The following is a 20,441-nucleotide window of genomic DNA, read 5'->3' on the forward strand; positions in this document are numbered from 1 at the left end:
TAGCCCAAGGCAGACAAACATCAAGTGTCAATCAGGTCATCTAGAAACACTGATGTACCCTGTCCTTTTGGGGCCTGTGCCCTAAGATGGACACACAGGCCCAAGGTCAGAGGGGCTGAGCAATGATGCAAGATGATCATAGCTAATGCCTTCTGAAGATGTTCTCCAATCATCTCACTCTGAAGTGTGACCAAGACCCACAGGGAGACATCAAAGACAGAGGTAGCAAGTAGGCACATTATTAAAAAGCTGACATTTTCCTCACTTTAAAGGTTTCCCTACCCTTTCGTCTTCTTAAGGAAATAAAAAAGGTAAGAACAGAAAGAGAACTGCAAGAATGAAACCATGGCATGAAAGGGATGAGAAAGACTTGGTACCAATTTTTTATACTATGGAAATCATTTATCACAGTCATTTCCAATTTCATGTCATTTTACTCTTTTCAACAAAAAAATTCATTAAATACATAAGCAAATAGATTCTAGTTAAACTTCTTCTATATCCCCTAAAGATCTGGGTACTTGGTAGGCTTTCAGTAAATGCAATTTCTGAGACCAGAATTGACTCTGTAGACTATGAGACACCAGCGAGTAGTTTAGCCTCTTCATGCCTCCGTTTTCTCATCTGTACAATCAGCGAAATGATGGAACCAACCTCAGAGATAGTGAGGTTTAAATGGGTTAATAAAAGAAAAGTACTGGCCGGGCGTGGTGGCTCACGCCTGTAATTCTAACACTTTGGGAGGCTGAGGCAGGCGGATCACAAGCTTAGGATTTCGAGACCAGCCTGGCCAGCATGGTGAAACCCCATCTCTACTAAAAACACAAAAATTAGCCAGGCATGATGGTGCGTGCCTATAGTCCCAGCTACTCACGAGGCTGAGGCAGGAGAATCACTTGAACCCAGGAGGCAGAGGTTGCAGTGAGCCAAGATCGCCACTGTACTCTGGTCTGGGTGACACAGCAAGACTCTGACTCAAAATGAATAAAATAAATAAATAAATAAATAAAATCAAAGTGCTTAGCCTAATCCTGATATATAATAACTCAATATGTGTTAGTTATAATCATCTTAATGCTGTGAAGATAGGATTTTTAGAAAGGACTCCCTGTGTGTTGTGAGAGACCATGTACATTACTGTCTGCTAACACAGAAGTTATTTTTCCGGGTAAGAGGCAACCCTGCAGAGCGGGCTGCTATGTTGGCCTCAGACATGAGCTGTGGGACTACGCCTGTGAGGCTGTTTACTCTCCCTCAGGCGGGTCCTGCCAGTGAAGTACGGGCAGAAACGCTTCCTCAGAACACACTGGTGAGGTCTGAATTTGATAGCTCACATAAAAGCCCCAAGCTCTGACACAGCAGGCCTCAGATAACTGTCGATCCTAAATTTCTTTCTGGTAAACCCTAGCATGAAATGTACATGCTGACAGTAATGTCTGGTTCTCCTTGCTCCTCCAATATCAGACAAGAAAGACCTATCAAAACATAATAAAAAGCACATATGGTGACACAAGAATAATATAATTCCTCTTTTATCCCAATTCTATAATTATTTCCCATCATTCCAGGAGGCAGAAGAAGAGAGAATCTTCTTTCTTCAGGGCCAATGATTTATGGCCGTTTGCATGGTGCTCTTTCTAGGAAGCTCTGCAGGTTAACACCCCTGTGGCTAGAACCACTCAGGGAGAGATTACAAATATTCATCAAATATTTGTTTTATGAAGACTAAGTTAATTTTTTTCTTGCTCCTGTATCTTTTTTAAAAGACCAACTTAATTTCAACATTCATTAATAAGTAAGCCAGAGGCCTTCTGTGATAGAATTAAACATACCAAGCATCCCAAGATACAATGATTGAAGACCACACATTTTAAATGCAGATAAGGATTCCGAAGAGCAAGGCTTTGCCATGAAGAGGAGAATGGCATCTGTCCAGATTTCCTAGTCCTCTCTCTTCCCCTTATATTTAGAATGACCAGGGTCAGTGCTTAGATTCCACCTGCTTATGCACCACAGGCCCTGGGACATCACACCATGGCCAGAAGACAACAGAGGGTCCTGCTGTCTTGAAGGCGCTGATCACTACTATTAATACTTCAGTGTGCATTGCTCCAACCCTGGGGAAGGGAGGAGATCCCTGGAATAGGAAGAAATCAACTGGAAACAAGAGGACCTAAAGCAACAGGAAATGGTGAAAAACTCTCACTAAGCCCTCAATACCTTGGTTTCTGACAGCAAGTGGGGCTCAGGAAACAGGGATGCACTCCACGAGGAGTCACACCTGCTTAACCCTGAGCTGCTCCCCTGCTGCTGAGAAGGACTGGACCATCCTTCACCCACTCTGTAACTCTGACACTGTGGGTGGAGGAGGTGGAGCACAGGGACTTGGACCCAGGAAGACCTGTGCTCTAACCAGCTCTACGCTTTACTGCCACATCATTCACCCCTGCTAAGTGTCAGTTCCTCCCATTTGTACAACGGGCATAGCATCTACCTTGTAGACTGTTTTAAGAGTCAGTGCAATATTTATGTGGGTAAAACCTTAGCACTGAGCCCAGGACACAGTAAGAGCCTGGCATATGGCATTATTCAACGGCCCCAAACTCTGCACCACGAAGGCCACAGGTCACCTTTTGGGGATCTGAATTGTACCCTGAGGACCTCTGGCTCCCATTTCCTGCTATATAGGCCTCTCCCAGGTTACTGGGGTGATTCACAGCTTTTGACCCAGCAGGAACATGTCAATCTAAATTTGCAATGTTCTGTTGCAGCCTATGCCAGACATTTAGCTCTCCCCAACACAAATCACTCATCTAATTTGGTGGCCAAGGAATACAAATAAAATGTTCACTTTGTTATTTTCGTGACATGAGCACTCTTGCTGACAAAAGCAACAAGGAATAATGTACATGTAGCAGTTCCTGGAACATACTACATGCTCAATAAAGTCACTGAGTCATTTTAGTACGAGTTCAGGCTGAGGCATATGTAGCTACAGGCACCCCTTATGGTACCACAGGAGCCCCGGCCCACGCTGGCAATACCTCTGAGGGGTCTTTTACTCTACCTCCATCCCCTGCTGCCTGTGCCCATGAAGCTGCAGAGGCATCAGTCCCATGACCCAGGCTCCTGTGAGGACCAAGAACAGGACAAGCACAGTAACACCTGTGGGGCTCAACTGTGCAGGGGCTTCGGATACAACACAGTGGGTGATGACAGAAGTTCTGCAGTAAGCTGGCCTGGGTCTGAGTTCAGGTTCAACAGTCTGGTAATGGTGCGTTCTATAATCAGGTAAGTTGTTTCCTCCTCTGTAAAGCTGGTACGATAAGAGTAACTACCCTGTAGCATTATTAAGAGAATTAAAAGGGATGATGAAGGAAAACCCATTAGACAATGCCTAGCACTTATTAAATGTTCCATAAATACCACTGTTTTTAATACTATGTAAATATTATTGTTTCTAACACGAATATTATTAACAAAGCACCAATGCTCACGAGTTTGTTTTACAAGGTTGGAAAAGCTGAAGGAGTCCTCAGAATGGCATCCCTCTCGCTTTCATTCCATGAGGTTTTCTTGAGTTGGAGAGAAGAGTTGGGCATGTGACCAATATCACCCTGTCCTGGCGAGTCCAGGCTAAGAACTGTTGCTGAAAACACCAAGATGGGGCAATGTGCCCAATTTAGGCACCGCCCATAGCGTTGGGCATTTTTACTTAGAAGAAAGATGGGGAGAAATGCTGTCCTACACGAAGAATATTTACTTGGAAAGGGGAAATAAACTGGTTAGAAGGTTGGGTGGGTCATTAAAAGTTTACAGCCTAAATTCTTGATGACTCTGCCCATAACTTGTTTCAGGTTGGACTGTAATACCTTCTTGAAACAAGACACTTAGATGGCAATAAGCATACATGAGTTTTAATGTTGGTGATTTACCAATGATTTAAAAAAACATTCTGCACAGTTGGCCCTCCATATCCCTAGGTTCCATATCTGTGGATCAACCAACTGCAGATAGAAAATAATGGGGGAAAAATGATGCTTGCATCTATACTGAACATGTTCTGCCTTTTTTGTTCTTGTTATTCCCTAAACAATACAGTATAACAACTATTTACATAGCAATGTCATTAATTAGGTATCGTAAGTAAACTAGAGATGATTTAATGTGTATAGGAGGATGTGCGTAGGTTATATGCAAATACTATGCCATTTTATATAAGGGACTGGAGGAGCTTCCACGGATTTGTTGGGGGGCGGGGCGGGAGGGTGTTGCCTTGAAACCAATCACCCAAGATACTGAGGAAACAACTATATGTGATACCATAATGGTGGAAACACATCATCATACATTTGTCCAAATTCATACAGTGAACAACACCAAGAGTAAACCGTAATGTAAATTATGGAATTTGGGTAATAATGATGTGCCAATGTCTGTTCATCAGCTGTAACAAATGTACAAACGTCCCACTGTGGGGGATGATGCTGATAATAGAAAAGGTTGTGCATGTGTCAGGGTAGGTGGGATAAGGGATATCTTGGTACCTTCAGCTTAATTTTGCTGTGAACCTAAAATTGCTCTAAAAAAAAGACATTTAAAAATGAAAAACAAAGTTCTATGTGTCTGTGAATACTGAATGACTTTGCTTATTTTATTCTGCTTGCCAGTCAGAGTACTCCATGGCGGGACAGAGCAAGGTTTCAAGAGCAAAAAGATACACACAGATCTTAGCCAGAATGCAGACTATTACCGTCACTGTAAACTTGAACAAGTCACATAACTCTCTGCAGCTCAACTGCCAGAAAACAGCTGTCTTGTTCAGTTGGCAGGAACTTTTATGAGATCAAAGTAAATTCTATGACTCCTTATTGAATACGTACTAGAAAGGCAAACAACAGATTCTGGGCATTTTCCAGAAAGTCCAGGGGAAGGCTATACTTTTAATTTCAATATTTTAGGCTTTAACATTGTGAAAGTTGACTTCTTGCACTCAAGTGCAACTGAAGGAAGAAGTTCCATCATGTTAAATCTTTAAATGTTCCTTTATTTTAAATCACTATAGGGAGATACATAATATACATGAAGAATTTAGCTTTAGAATGCTTCCTTAAAACAGTTTCATTTTGAAAAAAACATCCAAGGATGCTCTAACTGGCCTACAACTTAAATTCATGGTGGAAAATAAGAGATAATGCTAACATTTCTACGTTTACTACCTTGTTATCTTATAATCCCTAGGCCAACTACCGGCTCACAGCAACCCATTAACATTAACTTCTCAAAATGCTCTAACCTGCTGACCTAAAATAACCTGTAGTCCACTAAAGGCTGCAAATGGTACCTTTCAAAACATGTTTCACAATATCAAAAATCAACAGCTCAGCAATATTCATTAAAAATGACATGTTTTTTTTTTTTTTTTTCTTAATTTTCCTGGGCTCCATACGAATGAGAGAGAGAGGAAGAGATAGAGAATTCCGTATGTTACTCAGGTGGCATTTGGGAACGAATGGTGCTCAAAATAGAAATGGATAGTATTCGCCCTCACTCTGCCAAGAACATGGAGTCTGACCATGTCTATGGAGAAGCAGATGGCATCATGTGGGGAACCTGAGGCAGGGAAGGTGCAATACCTAAACTGATTTTGATGTTGGCAAGAGTCCTCGTTTACCAACTGAGCATGAACGTGCCAACAGCTATTGAGAAAAGAGGTTAATTTCCTAACCCTCTGTCCCTGGCTGTATATGGACCTTTTTTGGCTGGTGAGTGATTAGGCTGTAATACTGTTTCATTAATGAGTGGAATATTTTTATACTCCTTTTCTAAGAGATAAAATTTCACTATACCTACTGATGGTGGAAATTCTTTACAAAGAATAAAGGAATAAAACAAAAAAAAAAACCTTTTTTTTTTTTTTGGTATACTTTAGGCATTAATATATTAAAAAGAAGATTTATTTATATTTGAAAAAAGGATGACTAGAATTTCTAAAGACCACCTGAAAAGTTTGCATTCTCCCACTCTCCTCTCTGCTTTCAAGTATATGCAGTAAAATCTTCAAGGATGCTATTCCCAGAGTTTTCTAAATTTCTATTTGCCTACTAATGTTTTAATGACCTTGTCTCAACCTGAAAAAAATGCTATCTAATTCCATTATTTTTGTTTTTAGTAAATGAGAAGTAAAACTGCAATCTGACTTCTATTTCCGGTCCAGTTAAGATCTCAAATAATTCATTTGCCACCTCTCACCTCTGTCCGCGCCTGGACATTTTAGCCTAAGATTGACTAAGCTACTCTGTTTCAAAGGCTAAACTGTTTTTCTAAGAGATAAAATGCTCCTTTTCTAAGAAATAAAAAATGTCCTTTTTTTTTTTTTTTTTTTTTAGATGGAGTCTTGCTCTGTCACCCAGGTTGGAGTACGGTGGTGTGATCTTGGCTCACTGCAACCTCTGCCACCCAGGTTCAAGCAATTCTCCTGCCTCAGGCTCCCAAGTAGCTGGGACTATAGGCATCTGCCACCATGCCTGGCTAATTTTTGTATTTTTAGTAGAGATGGGGTTTCACTATGTTGGCCAGGCTGGTCTTGAACTCCTAACCTCAGGTGACCCATCTGCCTTGGCCTCCCAAAGTGTTGGGATTACAGGCATGAGCTACCACATCCAGCCAAAAATGTTTCTAAAATCTTTTTTTCTCCATCAGTTAAGGACTGAAGACAGCTATCATTATTTGCATTTTGTAGGAGGGGAAATTAAGGCAAAAAGAAGTGAAGGGATATGCCTCTAGTCACCTAGAAATCCAGCAACAGATCTGGGATTTTAAGAGATTTGACACCCATGTCGAGAATCATGATAGCCTTCTGATGGATGTAATATGAAAATGTCATTTATCAAACAAAGATGATCATATGGATCGGGGACCAGTCAGAGAAGCACTGGAAGCAAATCCTGTGGGTTTCTTAAAGGTCTGGCCCTGAGCTGGCTGCCTCACGTCTGTTTCATTTAATTCAGCAACATGGTCTGAGAAATATAAGCAGGAGTTTGTTCTATAATAGGCATACACTGAGAAAGCTCACACCTTCTCAGTGCCCATATACTCCAGACTTTTTTTTTTTTTTTTTTTTTTTAAAGAGTCTGGGTCTCACTCTGTTGCCCAAGTTGGAGTGTAATGGTGCGATCACAGCTCACTGCAACCTCAAACTCCTGAGTTCAAGGGATCCTCCCACTTCAGCCTCTGGAGTAGCTGGGACCCAGTGTGTGCCTCCATGCCTGGCTAAGTTTTTAAAAACTGTTCTAGAGAAAGGGTCTCACTATGCTGCTCAGGTTCCCGGCCACTTTTATTCGTTGCCTAGTGTGTATTCTTTTACGGTTTCTATATCAGATTCTTTCTGTCCCTCTCTAATAGCCAACAGACAGGCTCCCTGTAAACAAGACAAAGCCTCTCCAATTTTGCTGGCCAAAAGAAAAAGTGTCCTGGGCACAACGGCTGAGTTAATGGAGAGCAAGTGGTAATTATCTGCTCTATTAGATCCCTCTTCCTCCAGCCCAATTTCATGGAGCCTTGGTTTAAAAAACACTGGCTGTCTGACTAAACCTCAACAACAGATTAACCATAAATGCATTCCTGGAATTTACGTTCTTCCTGCCTCAGTACTGTATACAATTATCGGGGAACATAGACCCACAAGGGTCAGGACAGGGAGCAGCATCAACTCCAATTCTGTTAGGGCAGCATAACATTTCATTTAACACAGATAAACGCATCTTCAAAGTCATCGGCACAGTGCTACAATCTTAAAACGCACAAGCTGATCCTGTTATTCTAGTGCCCGTATGAGGTTAATGCAGCTTTATGGAAATGTTTACTTTGGAGATATATTTTTTCTTGTATAACACGGGAACCAAAGACATTCATATCTTCTGTGCTGGATCTGTTAACAATAATAGACTTAATCACTCTAAGGCCAAACTAATTTAATTTTTGTTTTGCTGTCTGCTGTCTGTTTTACTGTCTGCTTATTGTTTAATGTTAATTTATCTCCCTCAGCAAGATAAGCTCTCACAGATAGTCCACATACCTCATAAGGCCCAGCACATACTAGCAATTCAAGAAAAAAAAAAAAATCGATGATTGAATGATCATAATCTTATCATTGAAATGAACTTAGTTCCATAAATATGAAGCACTACTTTAAGGCTGCTTCCTGCATAAATATGGACTGGGAATCTTCAGTATCATAAGCCAGAATAAATGGGAAACAAATGTCCTATCCCAGGGGGTAGAATCCTTTCAACATAGCAAGTCCAGGTGATCTAGATGAATTCTAGGTTGATTTGCCTTGAGCCAAGGGTTTGGGCAAGATGCTCTTTGGGATCTCTTTTATTTACATGAAACATGCCCAAACTTAACAGGAAAGAAAGCACCAGGTCTGAAAATAACCGAATAAAGACAGTTATCTGGAGAAAGACTCAGGGTACCTTTCTGTACTTTGGAGGTTTTGTCTGTAATTTTCATCCTATCCCAAGTCTTCATCACTAGTCTCCATCCCAAAGCTCCCCAGACATGAGGTTACAAGATTAGCATCCTTTTAAGACTCACTCAACCTATCATCTTTTCTAAGAAGTGTTCATTTGATTTTAAGCCTACCTTAGATGCCATTCTTCAATTTTCCCTCTATACCCTGTGCATGTGTCAATCTTTAGGCCTTCCACATCATAATTTGCTTTAAAGCATCTGTGTCCTACCATCACCCACCAGACTATGAGCTCCTTAAGGGATCTATCTTAGTCATCTTTGTCCATCTAATACTTAAGCAGTGCCTCTCTTTGATGTATAAAACTCCAATAATTGTAAGTTGAAATCAAATCAACTTATCAATGTATTTTTTTCACCTAAATGGTAGAAGGCTTTCGTACAAACCCTACTTTCTAGAAAATATTTCCCTTTTTATTCAAGAACTAAATAATGTAGGCAGAACTCTCAACACTTAGTGCTCTGTAGGCATGCAATAAATAGAAGTTTCCTGGGAGGGAGGCTGTAAAAACAACAACAATAACAAAATAACAATGATAAAAATATAACTATCCTTTAGAAGGTTAAAAACATTTTTGGCTGAACATTGCATCTGTAAATCTCTTGGTCACTTCAAATTTTCTGAGTGACAGGCATATAAATAAACATCATAAATCAGTGCATCATAGTTGCAGAACCTGAGGGGTTTTTGGGCATTAAGTAGTTACTCTTAAGGGAAGTTAGTATTTTTCTTATTTTCTTACTTATGAGTAGCAGAAGCTAAAAATATGAAGGAAAAGAAGTAACACGTCCCATTCATTTACAAGGGACACCTTTTCATAAAGGATTTAATTCACAAATACGCTACAAAGATTTGTTGCTTTAAGGTGAAAAGGTGAAAGGATATCAGAGATCGTCTTCTAGTTTAACCCCTTTATTTAATGAATAAGGAAATTTAGCAATAGTTGCTAAAATTGACTCAACTCTTTAACATGATAATTATGAAGCACAGATATATTAATTTTCATTTTTCTTCTGTTACAAAATATACTTAAGAAGAACACTTAAACAGCTGGTTAGGACTCCCGTACAACTCAGACATCAGCAGCTTTCTTTTCAAAGGCCCACAATGCTTGTTTATAAAGTGTTCATGGTAACACTTTCAGGCTGCTTCCTTCATAAATATGGACTGGGACTCTTCAGTATCGTAAGCCCGAATAGATGGGAAACAAATGTCCCATGCCGGGGGAAAAATCCTTTCAACATAGAAAGTCCAGGTGATCTAGATGAATTTTAGGTTGAGTTGTCTTAAGCCAAGGGTTCGCGCAAGATGCTCTTTGGGATCCCTTTTATTTACAAGAAATACGCTCAAACTTAAGGGGAAAAAAATCTCTTTGAGAGCCCGCAGGTAAGAAAGTGAAGTAAAATAACAATTAAGCCTATCTATGGTTCTCGCCTTGGTCACAAGCAGGATATATCATTATTCTGGCCACGTGCATTAAGATGAGCTTACTGGTAGTTAATGAAATTAACACATATGCTAAAGAATATGTGCTTTACAACTAGAAGCTCCTCTAGCAACAAGTTCAATGAAAAAGACAGCTACCCCTTGGGAGGAAGATACTGTTCTTTTCAACTGCAGAAGCCAGGTCCTAAAGAACCTTGAGGAGACTAGATTGACAAAGGCTATGCTAATAATAAGCATTATGATGTATCCAACTCAAATTGTTTCTCCTTGATATCCATGTGCCAAGATTCAAAGTTAAAGGCTTGAATTCAAAAGGCCACTCATTACAAGAGTTCAGTTTCAAGACACTGACGAAGGTCATCTTCAAACTAAAATTAGGCTGTTTTCATTCTATTAAATCTCAGGAAAATTATTCACAAATAGAATGAGAATTTATTATGCTCGATATTCCCATCACTTTAATAACTTTCTGAGAGCATTGACAAATCTAATTTAAAAAGATACATTTGGACTCTAGCTCCTATAATTAAGAAAAATACTGTTCCTAATGTGAAGTTTTCTTAAATTGCCATTTACATTTAGGCAAGTCATTTATTTGATTAGGCAAGCCTTGGGCTTTTTGAAGGGGGAAGAAACAATGTGTATTGATTACTAGATTCTGTACTATTTTTTGTCTGGTATATTTAAACGCCTCATGCCAGCAACCTCATTTGGAAAAGTGCTTGGGGAGCTTTTGTTCTGTGCCCAGGAGCCACCGTGTCATGGAAAACCTTGGATCAGACTACATGTTTGTATGGTTTTCCCTATGAGGCACTAGTGGGTTGCTGCCCCACACGGGGCAGGATTGCAGCAAGAGGGGGGTGCCCTTCTTGGGGCAGAGTCTTCACTTCCCATATTTCTAAGACAGCAGTGGAGGCAGGGCACGGGGAATTGGAAGGCACTGGCCTTTATCCCTATTCGGCTAGCTACCAGTTTCAACAACTTTGCTGTGCCTCACTTTTTTCTAAAACAGCACAACTAGAAGCTATTTTCTAAGGATTTACCACCAATGGAAGACACAGGCCTGGGAAAAATGAAAAGACACTTAAAAATTTCCCCCAATGCTACTTTTATACATGTATTGTGATTTCTGTTAGTTCACAATTCCTGTTCTTGCCAGCCCTCTCCCGTTGAGTAGTCCCTAGCCAGTAAAATAATAAGCCCATGAAAACACATCTGAAGGCACATATGGCACAGTAAGATGAATGATCTTGTGTATCAATGAATATGAATTTAATCTCTCATGAACCTATCAAAGGAAGCCTTACCTTCTCTGTGTTCTCTTCACTGGAACTAATTTCCAAGAGGATAATCCCTTTTTATTCTGTCATTAAAATTACCAGGTTTGACAGGTCCTCCAAAGTCAAGCTCAAATGTCACATCTTTCAAGAAACCTTTCCTGATCTTTTAAACCAGATGGTCTCTGCCTCCTTCAAACTCCCAAAGCACTTTTTTCCTCTGACACTAACGTTCTATGGCCATTTAAAAAATTGATTATTATGCTCCTAGAGGTAGGGTCTTATGTGATTTTTAACCTTGGTTTCCACTGAAGGCCCACAGGGCTCCACTGTACTGAAATCCATCAGACTGCCTGACTGAAGAGTAGGGGGTAGAGACTGGGACAGGGTTTTCTGTGTAATTAGAACGGGTTCCATATGTGTAGAACAGAATAGTATAATGCATAAAAGGAAATGACATAAATGCTTCTATACTGACACTGGTTTTGTGTGTCAGTAGGTAAGCAGGGAAGTAGCAGCATTTTGGTTGTCTTGGTTTTATGGTACTCTCCCATCCCCTTTACCTGATTCTCTGATTAGGACTTTTGGTAACAGAACATTCTGTCACCATTAACTTTTGCTTGACATCGGATTATTTCTAAATACAGTTTGGCTGACTGTCTTCTGATCGGCCATTTTCAGAGAAAATGAAGTTAGGTTAAACAAATACTAAGTGAAAGGCTACATTTGATTTCAACAGCCAAGAGGGTTTCCTGGGTATGGAGTCTTATGAAGAATCTCCTATTTGCTCTGGTTAATTTGATATTGCATTGCCCATAGTTACAGAGTACAATCCCCATCTGTACATCACCCACAGCTATTTCACATTGGTAAACATGTTTGTCCTGATGGTTACTGAATATTTAAAGAGGTAACATCTCTTCCTGGGTCTTATTTCCCTCTGCACTCATGACTAATATAATGCTATTACATAGTGTGAACTTGAATTTGACAATTTCTTTAGATAATTTCTCTCCATTATCTGGTTTGATGAAAGGGAAAAAAAAAGTGCATATTATCTTATGTAGGGAAATCAGGATCTTTAGAATGTTTAGAAATTCCAAATGGAGAATAAAGGGAACAACTCTAGGTATAAAACGCAGGACTCAAGTCAAAGGAAGCCTCTGAACAAGAAGGAAGAGGGTCTTAGTGCAAGCAAATAAGAATGTATGATTGAGATTTCATCCCGCAAGTCAAAGCCACAGAGGCTTCAGGAGCATCCTCACCCCCACCTCACCTCTTGTTTCTGTCCTCCAGCTGTAGTGTGTACACCATGTCATCAGCAGCATGTGTCTTGGAGTTACTGTCTCCCCATTTTAGCTTCAGGCTCTGAGGACCAGCAGCAGCACATTCTAGCCTAGGAGGCAAGGGTGGTAATGGCCGAGTTTTTGCTTTAATGAACTGACTAAATGGTCCAGCTCCAATTTCATTTATAGCCTGAATTCTGATCCTAGAGAAAGGAAAAAAAAATACAGACAATGCAGGTTAAAGCAGCAGCAATACTTCATTCGAAATAAACATTGAGCGTAGTATTTATTACTTGCCCCTAAAGCAATAACATAGAATGAAGAAAAACAAGTTAAAGTAACTCCAGACAAATAGAAGCATGGGGTCGCTAGGTGGACAGACTATAGTCTCCATTAAAAAAAAATAATAATAGCAAAAAAGCACGGTAGCAAGATATCTCTTAGTTCCTTAATTTTTAAAAAACAGGTTTGCTGTCTCAGGGAAGATATCCTAAAGATATGCTTTATATTTTGTCCTAGTTACTCTTCAGCTACCTCATGGTCAGTTTTGGAAGTAGGTGAGCTATCAAGAGTAAACTAAATGAGGGAACAAATGAGTATCCTTCAAAATCAAAAACAAAGGACAACTTATCAATAGGACATTTCATGTCTCCCTTTTGCCAGCCTCATCCAACAATCTCTGCAAGTCCTTAACTAGAGCTAAGCATGCAGATATTGCTAGTAACAGGATGCCATCCAGATGTGCAAAAATCTTAGCTGGGTATTTTCTATGTGCAGCACAGAGTTATGAATAAGAAAGATATTACCTTTATCATCTATGAATTTAAAATCAAAGAGTTAAAATGTATATATAAAATGTTATTTTAGGCCAGGCGCAGTGGCTCACACCTGTAATTCCAGCACTTTGAGAAGCCGAGGCAGGAGGATTGCCTGAGTCCAGGAATTTGAGACCAGGCTGGGCCACCTAGTGAGACTCCATCTCTACAAAAAAACAAATTTAGTGGGCATAGCGGCACATGCCTGTGGCCCCAGTACTTGAGAGGTTGTGGTGGGAGAATTGTTTGAGCAACACAAAATGAACTCAAAGCAAATTGGTACTGAGGAGTAGAGGGTTGCTATAAAGATACCTGAAAATGTGGAACTGACTTTGGAAGTGGGTAATGGGCAGACACTGGAAGAGTCTGGAGGGCTCAGAAGAAGACAAGAAAGTCTGGAACTTCTTAGACACTGATTAAGTGGTTATGACCAAAGTGCTGATGGAAATATGGGCAGTGAAGGCCATGCTGCGGAGGTCTCAGATGGAAATGAGGAACTTTTGGGAACTGGAGCAACGAACTTGGCTGCATTGTTTCCATGTCCTAGGGCTTTGTGGAAGGCTGAACTTCAAAGTGAAAACTTAGGGTATCTGACAAAAGAAATTTCTAAGAGTAAAGTGTTCCAGAGGTGACCTGGCTGCTTCTAACAACCTGTGATCAGATATGGAAGCAAAGGAATGACTTAAAGTTGGAACTTATAATTATAAGGGAAGCAAAGAGTAACAATTTACAAAATTTGCAGCCTGGCCATGTGGTAGAGAAGGAAAGAGTACTTTCAGGAGAAGAATCAACGCAGTCTGTAGAGCAACCACTTGCTAGAGAGATTAGCATGATTAAAAGGGAGTCTGGTACTAATATTCAAGATAATGGGAAAAAGCCCTTAAAGGCATTTCAGAAATCTTGGAGACACGCCCCTCTCCTCCAGAGGCCTAGAAAGACCGAATAATTAAAGGTTTATTGAGGCCTCATTAGAAGCATATGCTGGCACCACACTTTTTGTACAGCCTACAGAACCAAAGGTTTTGTACAGCCTACAGTTCATTATGAGCCAAACAAATCTCTTTTCTTTATTCATTAAAAAAAAAAAGTGACGTGGAAAGGCAAAGGAACTAAAATAGCTAATGCAAAGTCTAAAAATAAGAATAAAGTTTGAAGAATCACACTACCTGATTTTAGGACTTAGTATAAAGCTACAGTAATCAAGAGAGTGTGGTACCAGTGAAGAGAAAAACACCTAGATCAATACAAGAGAATAGAGACTCCAGAAATAGACCTACACAAACGTGGCCAATCAACTTTTGACAAAGATGCAAAAGCAATCCAATGGAGAAAAGACAGTCTTTTCAACAAATGGTGGTGGAATAATTGGATATCAATAGGAAGAAAATAAACCTCAGCTTCAACCTCACACCTTACACAAAACTTAGCTCAAAAGGGACCACAGATCTAAATGTAGAATATTAAACTTTTAAGCAGAAAACACAGAAGAAAATCTACTACCTAGAATTAAGTAAAGAGTTTTTGGATATGACATGAAAAGCATGATCTTACATAAAAGAAAAAAATAAAAAACTGGATTTCATCAAAATTTGAAACTTTTGCACTGCTAAGAGAATGAAAACAAATAGATACTGGAAGAAAATACGTGCCAAGATTACATCCGACAAATTATTTGTATCCAGAATGTATAATGACCTCCCAAAACTCAGTTAAGGAAATAATCCATTAAAAATGGGCGGAAGACTGGAATACACACTCTACCAAAGAGGAAATACAGATGGCAAATAAGGACACAAAAACATGTTTGACATCATTAGCCATTAGAAAAATGCAAACTAAATTGGCAATGTAATACCATTACGTTAAAAAAGTGCTGGCAGGGATAAGGTACAACTGGAACTCTCCTATTTTGCTGGTGATAATGAAAACTGACATGGCCACATAGGAGAACAGTTTCCTTTTAAATATAAACTTATTACATGACCCAGCAATCCCAATCGTAGGTATTTACTCTAGAAAAATTAATATTTATGTTCACACAAAAACCTGCACACAAATGTTTATAGCAGCTCTATTTATAATCACCTAAAACTAGATAAAGATCTGCCTCATAGTTTGGAATGTAGTAAATACGCATCTCTGATAAAGTAGAGCAAAAACTCCACTACAAAGGGCCTTACTTTTCCCAGATTCTATTACACTGGGGTTGCATCAAGTCTTCTGTAGATAAAGCAATGTAGGTCTCTCGGTATAACACTGAACGACTACAACTCTTCCTTGCCTCCCACATGAGTCTTATAAGATTGCTTTATGGTATTAATAGAAGTTTCTTTCTATGATTGGAATGTAACATATTTTTCTGCAACTGGAAATGAAAAATCTTTTTAAAAAGGCAGTCATCATGATGATAGAAATTACTACCTTCTTTCCCTTCTCAGGAAAAGGAAATTAAGCCAGACATTAAGTTTTAGTCTTTCTTCAACAGTGTAACACATTTCCTCACCTACAAGGTTTATATTAAGGTCCTTCCAGTGTCCAAACCACCATTCCTTCCCTTTATTCCAGGTACAAACATTCCCAGATTCCAGAGGCCAAGATCCTTTCTGCCATCTGCTGGCTTACCTTGCATTCTAGGGGATCCTACCCTTTGCTCTGTGCCACTGAATAGCTCTTAGCTACTTTAATACACAAAAGAAAATAAGGTAATGAATTCCTTAAGATTGTTGTTCTATTCTAGTCAAGAAAAAAATTGCTAAGAGATTTAAATCACTTATAAGAATTTAAAAATAGTTTAGAAGATACAAAAATAAATTTAGATTTGCTATTTGACTTCTGTTGTAAATTCATTTACTTCCTCAAAGCCTCCCTAGTATTTTGGTAAGTACTAGGTTCTTTATATCTTTAGCTCTATGGTTTTCCAATCTTTCACTGTGCATATTTCCTAGGCATATAATCTTAGCTTTAACACACACCACCACCACCACCACCATCACCACCAAGAAAACTGTGGTAGCATTTAACACTCTTTAGCAGTGTAGCTTCTTTGGGAATCCTGCTCATCAATTTGGAGACCTTGGAGAAATTATTGAACACTTTTAAGTAACAGTTTCCTTATCTATAAAATGGGGACAGTGACTTTTTTCTGCAATTACAAAGAAGATTACTTAACTAAGATAAGGGATTTAAGAAGCATTTTCTAATTTTTAATACTTTATACTCTACAATAAAATAGGAGAGGATTCAAGACAGCCAAAAGCACTAGCAAACTTTCAAGTGTTCATTTTTGGAGTCATCATCCTGATGACTTCTTTGGGAGTGCTACGTCTTGCCCAAAGTGCCGGCACAGGGGCAGGTCTTCACTGCGGCTGCACTATTACACCACCTCACTTTATAACATGAGTAACCTGCTGATCCCACTTCCTCCAAGTAATGGCCAAGGACTCACCAACAGCTGAAAGGATGGGCTTCTTTATAAGCCATCCGCAGCAAGGTGAGAGTGAGACAAACATCTCAGCAATTGAAGAAAACAACAATGGCAACCATCACTACACACATTGAGAACTTGTCCTGTTCGAGAAAATGAACTACAGAATTTTACTGAGGATTTTTGCATCGATGTTCATCAGGGAGATTGGTCTAAAATTCTCTTTTTTTGTTGTGTCTCTGCCAGGCTTTGGTATCAGGATGATGTTGGCCTCATAAAATGAGTTAGGGAGGATTCCCTCTTTTTCTATTGATTGGAATAGTTTCAGAAGGAATGGTACCAGCTCCTCCTTGTACCTCTGGTAGAATTCAGCTGTGAATCCATCTGGTCCTGGGCTTTTTTTGGTGGGTAGGCTATTAATTGTTGCCTCAATTTCAGAGCCTGCTATTGGTCTATTCAGGGATTCAACTTCTTCCTGGTTTAGTCTTGGAAGAGTGTACGTGTCCAGGAAATTATCCATTTCTTCTAGATTTTCTAGTTGATTTGCGTAGAGGTGTTTATAGTATTCTCTGATGGTAGTTTGTATTTCTGTGGGGTCGGTGGTGATATCCCCTTTATCATTTTTTATTGCGTCTATTTGATTCCTCTCTCTTTTCTTCTTTATTAGCCTTGCTAGCGGTCTGTCAATTTTGTTGATCTTTTCAAAAAACCAACTCCTGGATTCATTGATTTTTTGGAGGGTTTTTTGAAAAGATCAACAAAATTGACAGACCGCTAGCAAGGCTAATAAAGAAGAAAAGAGAGAGGAATCAAATAGACGCAATAAAAAATGATAAAGGGGATATCACCACCGACCCCACAGAAATACAAACTACCATCAGAGAATACTATAAACACCTCTACGCAAATCAACTAGAAAATCTAGAAGAAATGGATAATTTCCTGGACACGTACACTCTTCCAAGACTAAACCAGGAAGAAGTTGAATCCCTGAATAGACCAATAGCAGCCTCTGAAATTGAGGCAACAATTAATAGCCTACCCACCAAAAAAAGCCCAGGACCAGATGGATTCACAGCTGAATTCTACCAGAGGTACAAGGAGGAGCTGGTACCATTCCTTCTGAAACTATTCCAATCAATAGAAAAAGAGGGAATCCTCCCTAACTCATTTTATGAGGCCAACATCATCCTGATACCAAAGCCTGGCAGAGACACAACAAAAAAAGAGAATTTTAGACCAATCTCCCTGATGAACATCGATGCAAAAATCCTCAATAAAATACTGGCAAACCGGATTCAGCAGCACATCAAAAAGCTTATCCACCATGATCAAGTGGGCTTCATCCCTGGGATGCAAGGCTGGTTCAACATTCGCAAATCAATCAACGTAATCCAGCATATCAACAGAACCAAAGACAAGAACCACATGATTATCTCAATAGATGCAGAAAAGGCTTTTGACAAAATTCAACAGCCCTTCATGCTAAAAACGCTCAACAAATTCGGTATTGATGGAACGTACCTCAAAATAATAAGAGCTATTTATGACAAACCCACAGCTAATATCATACTGAATGGGCAAAAACTGGAAAAGTTCCCTTTGAAAACTGGCACAAGACAGGGATGCCCTCTCTCACCACTCCTATTCAACATAGTGTTGGAAGTTCTGGCTAGGGCAATCAGGCAAGAGAAAGAAATCAAGGGTATTCAGTTAGGAAAAGAAGAAGTCAAATTGTCCCTGTTTGCAGATGACATGATTGTGTATTTAGAAAACCCCATCGTCTCAGCCCAAAATCTTCTTAAGCTGATAAGCAACTTCAGCAAAGTCTCAGGATACAAAATTAATGTGCAAAAATCACAAGCATTCTTATACACCAGTAACAGACAAGCAGAGAGCCAAATCAGGAATGAACTTCCATTCACAATTGCTTCAAAGAGAATAAAATACCTAGGAATCCAACTTACAAGGGATGTAAAGGACCTCTTCAAGGAGAACTACAAACCACTGCTCAGTGAAATCAAAGAGGACACAAACAAATGGAAGAACATACCATGCTCATGGATAGGCAGAATCAATATTGTGAAAATGGCCATACTGCCCAAGGTAATTTATAGATTCAATGCCATCCCCATCAAGCTACCAATGAGTTTCTTCACCGAATTGGAAAAAACTGCTTTAAAGTTCATATGGAACCAAAAAAGAGCCCGCATTGCCAAGACAATCCTAAGTCAAAAGGACAAAGCCGGAGGCGTCACGCTACCTGACTTCAAACTATACTACAAGGCTATAGTAACCAAAACAGCATGGTACTGGTACCAAAACAGAGATATAGACCAATGGAACAGAACGGAGCCTTCAGAAATAATGCCACACATCTACAACCATCTGATCTTTGACAAACCTGACAAAAACAAGAAATGGGGAAAGGATTCCCTATTTAATAAATGGTGCTGGGAAAATTGGCTAGCCATAAGTAGAAAGCTGAAACTGGATCCTTTCCTTACTCCTTATACGAAGATTAATTCAAGATGGATTAGAGACTTAAATGTTAAACCTAATACCATAAAAACCCTAGAAGAAAATCTAGGTAGTACCATTCAGGACATAGGCATGGGCAAGGACTTCATGTCTAAAACACCAAAAGCAACGGCAGCAAAAGCCAAAATTGACAAATGGGATCTAATTAAACTAAAGAGCTTCTGCACAGCAAAAGAAACTACCATCAGAGTGAACAGGCAACCTACAGAATGGGAGAAAATTTTTGCAATCTACTCATCTGACAAAGGGCTAATTTCCAGAATCTACAAAGAACTCAAACAAATATGCAAGAAAAAAACAAACAACCCCATCAAAAAGTGGGCAAAGGATATGAACAGACATTTCTCAAAAGAAGACATTCATACAGCCAACAGACACATGAAAAAATGCTCATCATCACTGGCCATCAGAGAAATGCAAATCAAAACCACAATGAGATACCATCTCACACCAGTTAGAATGGCAATCATTAAAAAATCAGGAAACAACAGGTGTTGGAGAGGATGTGGAGAAATAGGAACACTTTTACACTGTTGGTGGGATTGTAAACTAGTTCAACCATTATGGAAAACAGTATGGCAATTCCTCAAGGATCTAGAACTAGATGTACCATATGACCCAGCCATCCCACTACTGGGTATATACCCAAAGGATTATAAATTATGCTACTACAAAGACACATGCACACGTATGTTTATTGCAGCACTATTCACAATAGCAAAGACTTGGAATCAACCCAAATGTCCATCAGTGACAGACTGGATTAAGAAAATGTGGCACATATACACCATGGAATACTATGCAGCCATAAAAAAGGACGAGTTTGCGTCCTTTGTAGGGACATGGATGCAGCTGGAAACCATCATTCTTAGCAAACTATCACAAGAACAGAAAACCAAACACCGCATGTTCTCACTCATAGGTGGGAACTGAACAATGAGCTCACTTGGACTCGGGAAGGGGAACATCACACACTGGGGCCTATCATGGGGAGGGGGGAGGGGGGAGGGATTGCATTGGGAGTTATACCTGATATAAATGATGAATTGATGGGTGCTGACGAGTTGATGGGTGCAGCACACCAACATGACACATGTATACATATGTAACAAACCTGCA

The 20,441-nt window shown here is 39.6% G+C and overlaps 1 protein-coding gene across 2 annotated transcripts in view; it reads right to left on the reverse strand.

Moving 5' to 3' along the window:
• Positions 1–20,441, reverse strand: part of FNDC3B (fibronectin type III domain containing 3B) — a 362,808-nt gene that overhangs the window by 21,821 nt on the left and 320,546 nt on the right. For both annotated transcript variants that reach the window (XM_023213445.3, XM_023213446.2), the window contains exon 23: positions 12,533–12,745. In XM_023213445.3, coding sequence (XP_023069213.1) covers positions 12,533–12,745 — 213 coding nt within the window. The remainder of the gene's footprint in view (positions 1–12,532; positions 12,746–20,441) is intronic.

Source organism: Piliocolobus tephrosceles, chromosome 2, assembly GCF_002776525.5.
Source record: "Piliocolobus tephrosceles isolate RC106 chromosome 2, ASM277652v3, whole genome shotgun sequence".
Lineage (NCBI taxonomy): Eukaryota > Metazoa > Chordata > Mammalia > Primates > Cercopithecidae > Piliocolobus > Piliocolobus tephrosceles.